This window comes from Carassius auratus, chromosome 38, assembly GCF_003368295.1.
Source record: "Carassius auratus strain Wakin chromosome 38, ASM336829v1, whole genome shotgun sequence".
Taxonomy (NCBI): domain Eukaryota; kingdom Metazoa; phylum Chordata; class Actinopteri; order Cypriniformes; family Cyprinidae; genus Carassius; species Carassius auratus.
Genome location: NC_039280.1, coordinates 199,442 through 215,236, shown reverse-complemented (window position 1 = coordinate 215,236; position 15,795 = coordinate 199,442). Strand labels below are relative to the sequence as shown.

The 15,795-nt window shown below is 35.5% G+C and overlaps 1 protein-coding gene across 5 annotated transcripts in view; it reads left to right on the top strand.

The window, feature by feature from the left end:
• LOC113056578 (disrupted in schizophrenia 1 protein-like) overlaps positions 1–15,795 on the top strand; it is a 50,210-nt gene that overhangs the window by 29,810 nt on the left and 4,605 nt on the right. For 4 of the 5 annotated variants that reach the window (XR_003277719.1, XM_026223340.1, XM_026223339.1 and 1 more), the window contains exons 10-13: positions 4,486–4,546; positions 8,569–8,809; positions 12,581–12,625; positions 14,587–14,704. Coding sequence is in view for 4 of the 5 variants with exons in the window: in XM_026223340.1 (XP_026079125.1) it covers positions 4,486–4,546; positions 8,569–8,809; positions 12,581–12,625; positions 14,587–14,704 (465 nt within the window). In the remaining variant the exon portion in view is untranslated. The remainder of the gene's footprint in view (positions 1–4,485; positions 4,547–8,568; positions 8,810–12,580; positions 12,626–14,586; positions 14,705–15,795) is intronic. The other variant, XM_026223341.1, reaches the window with a different exon arrangement.

Here is a 15,795-nt window from a genome sequence, read left to right as displayed (position 1 = left end):
GAGCAGAGAATGTTAGCAGGTGACGGGGGCTTTCAGAAATTAGGCTTTGTCTGTTTGCTGTGTTATATCTCAGGGTCTCTGCAAAGATTCACTTAACAAAATAAACTCTAATGCATCTCTCTTTTTTGTTCGCTGATTTGAATGAGATGGACCTTTTATTTCTTATTGTCGAGACTCAGATTGTGTTGGATGACCATGTGCTGTGTCCTGCTGCCCTCCTTTAGTTTGGGATGCAAAGCAGTGTTATTGTAGCATCAATATCATTTTATATTTTTTATAAATCATGTGTAATATCAGTTTTTATATATATGTTTTGCATTTTCATTTTATCCAAAGTGACTTACAAATGAGGACAATGGAAGCAATCAAAATCAACAAAAGAGCAATGATATACAAGAACTATAAAAAGTCTCAGTTAGTTTAATGCAAAAAAAAATAAAATAAATAAGTATAAGGCTTTTGGTCAATTTATTTGTTTTTGACATTTTTATTAGTTTTTTATGTTTATGTATTTTTATACTTTCATTAAATTTAAGTTCAAGTTTTAGTAATTTTTGTGTTTTTGTAATTCAGTTTGTATTTTAAATTCTATAGTTTTTATTAATAATTTTAATTAGTATTCAGTTTTTTTAGTTTTTGCCCATTTCTATAAGTTTTAAAAGATATGTAGTTTTTAAATATCTGTAATTTTTTTTGTGTGTGTTAAATTTCAGTTTGAGTAACTTTTGTAGTTGAAGTTAAAATGAGAAATTGAATTAAATGCATTTAAAATTTAAGCTTTACAAAATTTAATAAAAAAAGAATTAAATAATATTTCAGCTACTGCGTTTTATTATTCATTTTATTTCAGTTGGCATTTTTTTTTTCTTTTTTTTTCCAGTAACAATTTAAGGTTTTACCTTTTGTTATTAATAACCCTGAATGCAACTCATCACTACTGTATTGTCCTTGAAAATCCCTCAAAAGGTCATGCAGTGACCACCAGCTTAGCATATTGCTTCAAAATCAGAACTCATTATTGTCAAACAGCACACCTGTTTATGCTCATGGTTAGTGCTCTGGAGACCAAGTTTGGATGCTCCTTGTAACCATGGCAAGAGTCTGTGCATCTTTAAGTGCTGACTAAGATGCTTTTGTGCATCTCTCTCTGTGCTGTTGTGCTGAAACTCAGAAACCCAGACAGAGGCCCATTAATCACAGCTGTCTCTTCTGACTCAATTAAAATGACAGGCTATTCCTCTTATTGCACCAGCATTTCATGCCCACGCATCTGCATCTGCACCGAAACACATGGCTGCAGGTGTAGTGTCTGCTTTTGAGGCTTGTTTAATGCTTTAAAAGAGGCTTTGTGTTCTTTTATGCATGACAAATAATTACCAGCTTTCTCTGAATAAATGCATGCACTTTTGGCCATCATTAGCTCATGAGCGTCCTTCAGATGCATTAGCAGGATGTTTGTTTGTTAACACCACACCGCATGATAGTTGATTCTCAAGTTGTCAGAAAAGTGCTAATTAATGAAGTCGTTTCACATTTCGTCCCGTCTGAGCTTACCTTATTAACGAGGCAAGACGATCAGCTCCTGAAAACAAGAAAAAGACATGCTTTTATGAGAAGCTTTGTTGTTTTAATACCTCCAGGAGATATTATGCATGCTTTAGTCACTTTTTATTGACAATTATAATGATCAGAATAGCATATCACCATACTACTTGTACTATTTCTGCTGTGTGCATACTCTATACAGTATGCAAATGTTGTTTGCATGGGATATTTTTAATCAAGAATGTATAATATACAACAACAAAGAACACTTTACTACTGTGTATTGTATTTCATGATGCAATGCGTTCAATTTGACATTAAATTTTAGGTTAAAATTAATATATCATTTAACCCATTTGATCAAAGTCCTTTAAAGTCCTTAATTCATAAATGGTCATAATTATCTTACAGCTAAAGGGGTAAAGAAAGCCTGATTTGATGATGTTTTTCTTTTATTGTAATGTGTTATAGATGGTTGAAAGAGAGTGTATTCTTCCCTTGTCTTTTTAAACGAGCAGCTAGTAGTAGTAAAGCATAAGCATTTCAAAATAAGAGTCCTAGAGTGTTTCAGGCTGGTTTAGAATTAAGTTTTTATTTTATTTTTTCTGGATATTAATGGTTTTTTGGTAACACAATAAACCGTCTGAATCCAGCATTAAATAATCTGTTACATGAATGAAGTAACAGGTTAACATATTGTTTGGCACAGTAACATATTGTTATTTAACACGTTTAGTGTAGCACCTATAGACTTTACTAGTATACATAATAGTATAGTATATTACTAGTATAGTCACAGTAATCTTTTAAACGCTTTCCTTTAAATACTCTATTGTCATATTAGCAATATGTTTAGATTTTTTTAGTGCATAAACCAACTTCAATAGACATGTATATATTAAATAAAACATGTTTTGAGTATTTTTCACTTATAGTTATGTATGCCTTTTTAATTGCATAAAATAATGATGCATAATTTATTTTGAGATTTCTTGGGTTTGTTCCCTATGGACATATGGTAGAGGGTTGTTATCATTAACACACACACACACACACAGATTTATTTATTTTGTTCTATAGTTTTTTTTTATTTTTATAAGATTAAAGTAGCATTTTAGTGGTCTTTTTTTTTTTTTAAATATGTTTTTCACTTAAAATTGGATTACCTGGTTTGATTTGAGCTTGCACCTCCCATATGTGCACCATGGCTGGTGCATGTCCACAGACTGCTAGGTTGTGACTCCAACAGCGTTATATTTGCATTCTCACACTATTTTCCACTCTCTGATGGTTAAGAGATTGCTGCACAATATACTGTCCAAAAAAACCCAAGCATGCAGCACTTCTTCACTCAGTGCCACTATCCCCATCTGCTGCTGAAGAGACTTTCATCTCTGCAGTATGTTGTGAGAAACATCTCACTCCATAAAGACGTTGACTCGCTCGTCTGTGGTTTGCTGGATGAAGCTTATGGACCAGTGGGCGGCATTACAGCACGTTTCAGTGATTTGATCGGAGTTCAGGTCTGTCATGAGATCAGGTTCAGACTGAATCAGGGCTGAAATGTGCAGATTTTTTCTTCTCTCGGTTTTAGGTGTGTGTGTGGGGGGTGTTGGGGATGGAATTGGATTAGGAAGAGATCACAGTTTGAGAACGACACCGTCAGGCTCAGTGTGCAAAAATGTGGAGATTGTGCTCAACGCTGTTAGATCAGGACACATGCATTATAGTGACCGAATTAGAGAAGAATTATAGAATTATAATAATAATAATAATTATTCTATTGGAATGTAACATTTATCAACATTCTAACATGTTGAATTATATTATGATCCTACATTTTTGCAACTTTCTAACGCATAATTTATTAGAATCTGGCATTTTAGCAACATTCTAATGTCAAATACTATCGGAATCCAATATTTAAGCAACATTCTAACGCATCAAATTCTATTGAAATCCTACATTTTAGCAATATTCTAAAGCATGGAATTCTGTTGGAATATAACATTTAAGAAACACTTTAACACGTAAAACTTTTATTAGAATCCAGCGTTTTCGCTAAATTCTAACATGTCGAATTCTATTGGAATCCTAAATTTCAGCACCGTTCTAACATGTCAATTTGAATTGGAATCCTGTATTTTAGCAACATTCTCAAACATGGAATGCTGTTGGAATCCAAAATTATATCAACATTCTAACATGATGAATTCTATTGAATTCCAACATCTGAGCAACCTTCCAATCTTCTGAATGGAATCCAACATTTTTGAATGTTCTAACATGTCTAAATCTATTAAAATCCAATGTTTTAGCAACAATCTAGCATGTTTGACTATATGTTTGACATTTAACTTGCAGATTTATAATTGTAACAGTGATTATTGATGATTGTTTATAAGAGTGAATGTTACCTGTAAGGAATTCGTCCAGGTGATCCAAATCCAACCCAAAAATAAAAAGTAAACGAATAAATAAATTTGAATAATAAGTATGGTAGTAATATAATGTATACAGTGCTGTGAAAGTTTTTTTTTTCATATTTGTCACACTTAAAAGATTTAGATAATCAAACTTATTTTAATATTATACAAATATATAGGTACATATTAAATGGTAATAATAAAAATTATAATATAAGAAATAGAAATATCTAAATAGAAATTTTGGGAATTTTATGTGTGTGTGTGTGTGTGTCTTGCTTTTTATGTTTAAATGTTGCAATACTGAGAATCATTAAGAACACTGTGTTTTACAAAGGCTATAAAATGTCCACACAATATTTTAATATTTAAAGTTTTAATTGTTCTTGAAACTTGATCTGGACATGTTTTCATGAGTTGTATCCAGAATAAAATGACAGTCTTGCCTGGACATGAATATGTGTGATATTCCAGCATCTCTCTCTGATGTACATCATGATTTTCTCCTCAACAGAGCGCAGTTTAAAGGAAAACACTCTGAAGTATATTGAGCTTCTGGAGGACAGACTTCACAGGTAATGGATATTTCTCATCTCTCTTTCACACAAACAGCCTCTCGTCTCGTACCTTGGGTTATTTTTCTTATTTAAGCAGTTCACGCTGTCTCTGGATGTTTCAGTGTATTAAATCACTCAGGTCTGCACTGACTGCATCAGTCTCTTTCTGATGAGCTCGGCTTCTGTCCAAACTGACATCTCGAAATGAACCAAATGAGATGAATAAATGAGACTGCCACTTTAATAAATCGTCTCACTAGAAAAGTATATTTGTTTTGAGCATTCTTGGCTCATTTTTCTTGCATTTATTGATTTTTAGAACCACTTGCAGCTTATTCTAGACAAAAATCAACCACTTAGATATTGCGAAGTGAAGTTACCAATCGTTTTCATTAATAATATATACAGCCAAAATGATTCGAACACTTGTGAAAAGTGAAAGTCCTGACATTTGCAAAGTATGATAACCCATACTCAGTGGTGCTCTGCATTTAACCAATCCAAGTACACACACACACACACACACACAAAGTCTGGGTTCTGAAGCAGAACCGTATGAGAAGCACTGGTTTAATTAATGCAAAAGTGGGAACACAATCCCGCCCTGTTATTTCTGACCTGGTGATCTCGAGTCCACATGATGGAAGGACCAGGAGCTGTAAATTTCATGCATAGTAATGGAGACGAAAAGGTTAAGCAAGTGCCAGACTTTCCTTCGCTGATGCAAGTCTCCACGAGCGCTATTGTTTTATTCAGCATCTCTCTCGACATAAATACAACACATAATTGGTATTATCGAATGAGTTATTAGTTGCAGTACTCAACCGTAGAAATGTAGCATTCATTACATTTCAATAAAACACTATGGGCGGCCATCTGGAGGGAAGCGTGGCATATGGTTTACCATTCGCTCCTTTGCAAAAGCACATGCTCGGATGCCAGAAGCACTGTCTGTTGCCAAGGTGATTACTGTACGGGTTGCAGAGGAGGGGCGAAACTCCGGAAACCCTCGCTTCTCACTTTCCTTCAATTTTATTTTAGCCGGAGTGATTGTTCTTCTTGTTACTCACCATGGAAACCTGCCTGCAATGACTCTGAAAGCATTAGCCGGCGGTCGCACTCAACCCCGCCAGGGGTTCTTTTGTTAGCCGCGCTCAAATAAATGGACTCTCCCTTTTTGATTTTTCCACAAATGGGAATATTAAAGGAATAGTTGGGCCAGAAAAATGAAAAATACCATTCACTCACGTTCTTCTGGTCAAAAATAGCCAGACTGTTTGTTTTCAAACAGTGAGAGGAAATGAGGAAGTACCTTTTTGTTATTTTGTAGCAACTTGTCACTATATGCATGAAAAAAATAAGTGCTCTCAAACGATTAATCGCAATTAATTGCATTCAAAATCAAAGTTTTTGTTTACATTTTACATGTTTGTGTATTGTGTATATTTATTATGTATGTATAAATACAAACATGCAGTATATATTTTGTAATCAGTAATCAGTGTCACATGATCAGTCAGAAATCACTCCGTAGAGATGTTTATGATGTAAAAAAATAAATATATTTCAAATAAATGCTGTTTTTTTTACTCCCTATTAAAAAAAAAAAGATCCTGAAAAACAAAATCTATCTCAGTTTCCACAAAATATTAAGCTGCACAACTGTTTTCAACATTGATAATAATTATAAGTATTTCTTGAGCAGCAAGATCATGATTTCTGAAGATCATGTGACACTGAAGACTGGAGGAATGATGCTGAACATTCAGCTTTGATCATAGAAATAAATAACATTTTACAATATACAGTATTAAAGTAAAAAACTGTTATTTTAAATGTAAATAATATTTCATAGTATTACTGTTTTTTTATCACATAAATGCTGTTTTGAACACCAGCACCACAGTCACACACACGTATCTCACACTCATGGCCATTAAAAAGCAACAGCTGTGGGATTTGAGGGGTAAAATCAGGTTATCTGTCTGGTTTTAGCACTGACTGTCCCTGTCAGCCCTCCATCAGGGGATTCCTTTGTTTGTGTACATGTAGACGTTGAGCTAATTGACTGGTTTTCCCTACATGCAGGCGGCAAAATCAGAGAACCACTAGCCCTTTTCCTGCGGGAGGAACCTGTCAATCAGATTACTGCGTCTGTTTGATTTCAGAAAACACAGAGATGATTGTTGCTCTTTTCTTTTTTTTCTTTTGTGCTGCCATCAATCATTTTCATTAAAACATCAATTATAGCCAAAATTCATCTAGTGATAATCACCAAGGACTAACTGTACTGAGCATTTGACAAAATAACACTAAAAATAGCTCACAATTTTTTTTTATTTAAACTATATTCACTATCAAACCCTGCAGTGATCTGTACTGTTCATTGCAAAACCATTTTAACACGTTACATTCTATTGGAATGTAACATTTTAGCAACATTCCAAAATGTTGAATTATATTGTGATCCAACGTTTTTGCAACATTCTAACGCATAATTTATTAGAATCCGGCAATGTAGCAACATTCTAATGTCAAACGCTATCGGAATCCAATATTTTAGCAACATTCTAACGCATCAAATTCTATTGAAATCCTGCATTTTAGCAATATTCTAAAACATGGAATTCTGTTGGAATACAACATTTAAGCAACATTTTAACACGTAAAACTTTTATTAGAATCGTTGGACCCACTTTATATTAAGTGGCCTTAACTACTATGCACTTACATTTTAATTAATAATTTTGTACATTGTACTTATTGTGTACATACATGTTTTTACATTGTACTTATATAAAAAAAACCTACATATAATTACATCTGTATTTAATGTCTGTAATTACATGTATAATTACACTGTTGACCCATACTTTACACCTTAACCCACCCTTAACCTTACCCATACCTCCAACCCTCTCCCGAACCTTACCCCTATCCCACCTCAATAGCAGCAAAAGTGTTTTACAATACAATATGAACACAATAAGTACATTGTACTTATTTTTTTATGTAAGTACATAGTAGTTAAGGCCACCTAATATAAAGTGGGACCGAATGGTTTTTAGTAGCGTTTTTGCTAAATTCTAACATGTTGAATTCTATTGGAATAGTGTTTTAGCAACATTGTAACATGTTGAATTCTATTGGAATCCAAAATATCAGTACCGTTCTAACATGTCAAATTGAATTGGAATCCTGTATTTTAGCAACATTCTCAAACATGGAATGCTGTTGGAATCCAACATTATATCAACATTCTAACATGTTGAATTCTATTGAATTCCAACATCTGAGCAACCTTCCAATCTTCTGAATGGAATCCAACATGTTCCAACATGTCTAATTCTATTAAAATCCAATGTTTTAGCAGCAATCTAACATCCCAATATCTGTTGGAATATGACCTTTCAGCAACATTCTAATGCATAGAATTCTATTGGAATCCATTATGAGTTATGCAGAGATCTTTAATGCACCTCTATTTCACCATCTCAGCTCTTCACGATGCATGAAACCAAACTCAAACATGTAAATGAATCTCTGTGGGTTTGTGAGGCAGCCGAATGAAGCCACCAGGAGGAGCAAAGCGGGGTTTCTGTGGAGAGTACAGCATTGTCTGTTATCGAAGCTGTCTCTAGAGACACAGGTGTGAAGATCGTAATTATCATCCTCTCCGTGCGCTCTCTCGTAGTTTCATGGACTGTAGAAAACAGCAGGGAGCTTTAGTGTCTCTATATAGTAACATTATGGTTGTTTAAACGTATTTTATGCTCTTTTTGGATAGAAATCCTCAGGCAAAGTAGAAATGTCTAGTTTGATGAATATATGTCCTTTTCATTGATGCATGTTTCATTAAATGCATGAACTAATGGAAAGACTCCATTAGTGTGATATATCAGGTTTGGCAGTAGTTCAGATCACTCAAGGTATCAGTTCCTCAATAATTATTAATGCACTAAGGTTTAAGTGTCTGGATGTCATTGCATGTAATTACAAAGCATCAAAGCAAGTGTTATTAATAGTATTTCTCTCTGTAGCTGTGGAAGTCCAGCACTGGAGCACATTTGGGAGGCTGATTTGGAGGCTTGTCATCTCCTCCTGAAAGGCCTCGATCAGCGCACCTCCAGCATCTCCGAATTGGAGGATCTTACCTTCATCCCTGGATCGGGTTCAGATGTCCTGCCATTCACTAAAGAGGAAGCGGACTGCGCCATGTTGACCGCTCTAGGGGGGCGCTGGTGCCCCGAGGCTGACCTCCAACACTCAGAGTTCACTAAGGTCAAACCACAACACATTAAATATCAGCAAAATGGACCAAAATAATTACTTATTACATGTTCATGGTCTAAAAGTGTTCGTCTTTCTAGTTTTTAACTTGGCCTCTTGGCAAGCATAGAGTAGAATTAACCCTGTAAAGCCTTAAAATGAAACAATAGTTGGAAGTTTAGACAAAAATCTAAAAATATCAGGTTTTTTTTATTGAGTATCATAATGCATCAGGCTTTTATGGCTCATATGATATAGTGAGAATATGTGAAGGAAGGAAAAACAACTCTGTTTTCAAATGCCCAAATGGAGCAAAAGTACTGTATGCAATTTGATGCATATTCAATATTTTTTATTGGCAAAAAGTGATTAAATTCTGATTGGATCCGGACTGAAGCTTGTGTCAATCTTAGTCACATCCCGTGGCAGAAACAGAGAAACTAATTGAGACATAATTAGCACAGCTGCTGTTCCAACCAAGCAAAAATTATGAATTCAAACCAAGCTAAAGAATAATAATGTGCATGTGATCAGATATCAACGCAGTCCAAGATTATTAGATGCATTATTTTAATACCTGAATGTTATCAGGTCAAATGTGAAAAAGCTCTACCTCGTTTAGTGGACATTTGCTATCCTGGGAACTACCAAAAGTCCAGCGTTTTGCAACTTTAGAGAGTGTGAGGATTGTAGTGTGCTAGAAGACTATTTAGGGACGCAGGAGCTCACCAATCAAGGCTCTTATATGTAACGGGGTGGTCACACTGCACTTTTCTCTCCATTGAATGCGTCAGACCGGAAACGCAAGCTTATGCGAATAATTTCGCATTTCGCTGCGTTCCAAAGTTCAAGTTTGGTGAACTCTGACCTGCGAATTCGCATCACGTAAAGATGTGGGACCAGTAGAAGATCGATACATCACTGCCTGACCTCTCTGTGCAGAAATTCAAGAATGAAGGAAGCGCTAGCTATATAACTTTAGCTGTAGCGCAGCGTCCTATTTTATATAATACATATTTAAAAGATTATAAAAATAAAATAAAAAAGAAGCTGCATGGTTTGTAGTGTCAACAGAAAACAGGAACAGATGATACATTTGAATGAGGACGTTTTATAATTTTTTATTGTTTAGGGTGTATATATTTATATATAGAGAGATGCAGAAAGTACAATATAAGATGCTTTCGACGCCGTCGCAAGAGACACAGTACAAGCACAGATTAATCCATGTTGTGATAATTGAGGAGAGACCGTTTTATCTTGCGGCGTCCGAAATAATTTCCCACGTTTAAAGTCTAGTGTGACCGCGCCTTAAGTAGTAGATGATACAGAAACGTAAAAGGTAGACAGTGCGGAGACTGTAAAATTGGGATAATATGACCCTATTTTCTTCACCTGATAAGGACATTTTGGACTACCTGTAGCTTGTTTATTGAAGATGCGGGACAACCACCTAGAAGTGCATTACAATAGTCCAGTCATGAACTAGCTTTCCTGCATCGTGTTTCATAGCTTTTCAATGTTTAAGACACAGCTTGTCCTTTACGAAAGACTCACGAAATGAGAAACTAAAAATAGAAACCCCTTTCCATTTCCATAAAAACCATCCGTTCGCTGACTGACTCTAATTTCCGCTCTGTTCTCCTCCTCCTTTCGCTGCCCTTCTCGTTCTGAACTTTTTCTAAGTGGTTCTGATATCTTCCAGCTCGGCGGGGCTCTATTGTCTCTAAGTGCATGGCTGTTTTTGTCTTTAGTCTGTTGAAGATCAGCCACTCCAGGACTCTGAAGGTGAGGTGAAGCTGCTCTTCATCTCTCTGTCCTTCATCTCTTTATTTAATATAATTCATATAATAATTCTTTATGCTAGTGCAAGTGCTGATTTTACATGCAACTTAAGTATTGCTAAAATCACAACACAGCTATTGTCTGTATTTGATTTCATCAGACGACCGCTCGATTATAAATCAGGATTCTTGTGCAGATTAACATCTTGTAAGGGAGATATTTCTTAATGCGTCGCGTTTGAGTCACTATATTATATTCATTCTGTTGTCTAACAACAGAAACAGTCAAATATAACAATGAAAACCGTTTTATTGAGAACTTAGCTGCTTTAAATTACTGTATGTTGCACAGAGAGACAAACAGATGTAATAGTAAATGTCTGTTGCATGTTCAGAAGAAGTGTGCTGCTAATAATGTTAATAATGTAAACAGGCTTGTGTTAATTGCTCAGTGCAAAGAAAGAGAAGTAATGGGAACCTGGTATTTCTGTTCTGTTTCCACGTGTCTAATAGATATGTACAAGTTCTCTGAAACATATCTAAGACCTTTGAAACATGTTTAGTCTTTATGCTCTGTTCAATATGGATTCACTAATAATAAACATGCGTACATCTGCATGAAGCATCCATATTTGTCCATGCCCATGTTGATTAGAGTATTAAACTTATTATTAAAGTATTAATTTAAGGTACATTTAGAACAGATAAAAATGTGCGATTAAATCGCGATTAATCATGAGTTAACTCATGACGACCACATGATTAATCACGATTAGAATTTTTAATCGATTGACAGCCCTATATATATATATATATATATATATATATATATATATATATATATATATATATATATATATATATTAGTTAACAAAAATAATAATAGATATGTATGGTAATATTATATAATACTATTATAAGTATTAATTTAATTTACTCTCTCTCTCTTTCTCTCTCTCTCTATATATATAATAGTAAATTAGAGTTAGTAATAATAATGATAATTATAATCAATATGTATAATAATAATAATAATAATAATAATAATAATAATAATAATAATTATGATTGAAATATAATTGTAATTATTCTATTTGGACATATTTGCACATGTATTTATTATGGTAAATTATATTAAATGCTAATATAATTAAATGCTGACAATTGCAATAATGATAACAATTATGATAATAACAATGGCTATGTATTACATTATACTGATAATGTATAGTTATGATGATAATGACAACAGTAATAGAAATATGCATTATTATTAATATAAATATTAATATAAATAAGAATAAGAATAATTGACTAATATAATTAATAATAATTAGTAATAGAATTATAATTGCTGTAATTTACTAATTGATTATATTAATGTTGTTATTTTCTATGCGTGTGTGTGTGTGCGTGCGTGCGTGTGCGTGCGTGCGTGTGTGTGTGTGCGTGTGTGTGTGCGTGTGTGTGTATACTTATTTTTGATACATTGTTGCCTGCAGCAGCTGTCTCTTTCTTATGAATAAATTACTTTAGCAATAAACCATTGACTTTTTGACAAGCTAAATATGATTTGAAACCAGGTCAGGATCTAATAAACGGGGCAGTGGTCTACGCCCAACCAGGGGCACTTTAATATTGCTCCTGCCGACAGGAGATGATAATTAATATTGTGTCATTTAAATCCCAATCTCTGAGACATGAGGCTGTAATCTATTTTTTCCGAGGCCGGCTCCCATCAGCTCGAGTTGAACTAATAGATCTGCCACTGAGTGCTAATTATTGTCTGCTTTAGCACACAACTCCTGAATGCAATCATTACCCACACAGATGGGCCGAACCCGCTCAATTATTTTGCTTCTTGTCAGCCGTAATGACGAGTTATTGCACACTTCCCATAATGTCAGTGCGCTGAGTGCTTTTTTAATAATAGATGAGGTCTTTTGTTTTGTTTTAATCTTCTGCTAAAGTGACTTATCCGTCCTCCTGTGTCTTGCAGAAATTAGAGGAGTTTCTCTTCTGTTTGGAGGACGCGTCTCCTGAGGTGAGTGAAGGCCTTCGCTCTGCTGTGTTTACACGAATCTGGGAACTTAGTGTGCTTTAGGTCACAGCTTTGTCTTCTCCATTTCTTAAGCTCATATAGTCAATGCTAGAGGACCATCAACCAAACCTTACATTTAAATACCTTGCAAATCTCTTCTTAACGTCATTTGATATGATCAGAATTAAACTGATCTTTCCTTGTGAAGGATTTCTGTATTATTATGCCTCTCATGATTATCACCAAGCTACAATTTTTGCAGTCTGTGACTTCTAGACGCAATAAAGCAATCGCAGTGACCTTTAAAAACATTCGCCCAGCGTGATTTCCATTACACCTCAGTAACTATCGCTCAGTCCGTTCGGTGCGGCTGTTGTTCTCGAAATGCGTCCCCGGAGACTCCAGCCTCATTCAGAAGTGTTTTAATTCGCCCGCAGTGTGAAGTTAGCATCTATAAAAGGTGTTTCATTAGCTGGTCTGGGGGGTCTAAGAATAGACCGCAGACCTCATTAAAGCTACACGAGGCCGTTCCTGAGAGAACCGGGCGGATGTGAGTCAGTCGACCACCTCGAGACGCTCTCTGACTCTGAGCACCGGAGTAAAACAGTGAATCATGCTTTGATGGAATTGGGACGGAGCCGACCGTGCGGACCTGTCCCACTTACCTTGCTGCTGCTAAAGTGTTGGGTGAAGTCATTACGGGACTCTGATGAGGAGAAGAGGAGCTGACAGCCGCGCTCACGTCTGACCTCACAGTCGCTAACGGTTTAACGTCACCGTTTATTCTTCACCGCTTTAAGATTATGGATAAGTTTCACTGTTTTCAGTGGCTGACCCAGTTAGCACACGCTTGTCTCAGAGATACTTCTTAAAGATCGTCTTATGCCTCATTTTTGTGAACCATTCAAATCAGTGTTATTTTAGTTTCATTTATATTAATATTTTTATTAGTTTTTTTATACTTTCAGTTTTTATTTTTATTTTAGCTAGTCTTACAAATGTTTTGCTTTTGTCTTTTAGTATTATTTAATATTTAGTGCTTTTAAATTACAGTTTCAGTTGTTTTAGTACTTAAAATTATTTTGACGGTAAGTTGCAAAGACAACATTTATATTGTTTATATCTAATATTAATCTAATGTTATTAATCTAATCATTGTCTTTTTTAGATTTAAAATTAACAAAATTTAAATAGTTTTAGTTGTTTGATGCTTGTAAAAGCATCTTATTTTAGTATTATTGTTCACTGTTTATTTTAGTAATTGTGTGCTTTTATCATTTCTATTTGTTTTAATATTTATTTTTAACTTTATATTTTATTATTATTATTACTATTTTTATTAGTTTTATTCATTTAAGCACTTTATTTTATTGCATTCAGTTGCAAAAGCATAATGTCACTTTTATTTATTTAGAATAATAATTAATATATAAAGTTTTAATATTATAATATTTATTTCAGTTTTATTTAAATTATTTTTAATAAGTGCTTTAGTTTGCTTGGTGCTTGTAATATATAATTTGGAAAGCTTCACAATCTATTTATCCCATTTTTTTTGTACAAACCATAGAAATCAGTGTTGTTTTAGTATTATTTATATACTATTTAATATGTGTTCCAGCTTGATTTTCTCTCTACGCCTTTAAAACACTTTTTATATTTGGGAACACGTAAACTCAATTTTAAACTCAATTTTCTAGCAAATAAACAAACCAGAAAGAACAGATTTACACACATTTAAAATCACATGCTGTGAAACATCTGCTTAGTGTTGTTCTAACTTCTGTCTGTTTTCCATCCATGTATATTAATGACATAAAAATGTCTCTTCCAGTTTAAAATGCACACATGTTGGTGCTGTATGTGCACTGACAAGCATTATCAGCATATTAGCACCACACTTGAGCGGCTAGAGATGTGTTTGAGCTGCAGGGTTTAATGGGTGTGATGTGTTTGTGTCTCAGGATCTGTGTGGAGAGACGACAGAGCTGGCGGAGCGCTGTGAGCTCATCAGCGAGCGACTGCATTACCTGGAAGAGCAGCTTCAGACCGCCATAGAGCAGCACGACGAGGACCTCACTCATATCCTTACAGAGCTCTGTGTGTCCGCATGTACTGTTAGATCATTCACTCATGTTTAGTGGTAGTCATTTGTTCAAATCACAAACTATTTTGACTTGGTCAAAACATCTTAGCAACACTCTAGCAACCGTCCCAATAACATAGCAGTGCAACATCCTAGATACCACCCAGAGCGCCTTAGCAACCATCCAGAACGATCCAGAACATTCTAGCAACACCCTAATAATGCCCTAGTAACCACCGCAGTATAGCAATGCCTTAGAAACCACCTAGAACACCTTAGCAACCATCCAGATTACCCTAGCAATGCAACACCCTAGAAACCACCCAGAGTCTCATAGCAATCACCCAGAACAACCTAGCAACGCCCTAGCAACCATCCAGATCACCCTAGCGATGCAACAGCCGAGAACCCACCCAGAGTCTCATAGCAACCACCCAGAACAACCTAACAACGCCTAGCAACCATCCAGATCACCCTTGCGATGCAACACCCTAGAAACCACCCAGAGTGTCTTAGCAACCACCCAGAACAACCTAGCAATGCCCTAGCAACCATCCAGATCACCCTTGCGATGCAACACCCTAGAAACCACCCAGAGTGTCTTAGCAACCACCCAGAACAACCTAGCAATGCCCTAGCAACCATCCAGATCACCCTTGCGATGCAACACCCTAGAAACCACCCAGAGTGTCTTAGCAACCACCCAGAACAAACTAGCAACGCCCTAGCAACCATCCAGATCACCCTTGTGATGCAACACCCTAGAAACCACCCACAACAAACTAGCAACGCCCTAGCAACCATCCAGATCACCCTTGCGATGCAACACCCTAGAAACCACACACAACAACCTAGCAACGCCCTAGCAACCATCCAGATCACCCTTGCGATGGAACACCCTAGAAACCACACACAACAACCTAGCAACGCCCTAGCAACCATCCAGATCACCCTTGTGATGCAACAGCCTATAAACCACCCATAATGTCCTAGCATCGCCCTAGCAACCATCCAGATCATCCCTAGCAACTCAACACCCTAGACACCACCCAGATTGTCTTAGCAACCACCCAGATCAACCTAGCAA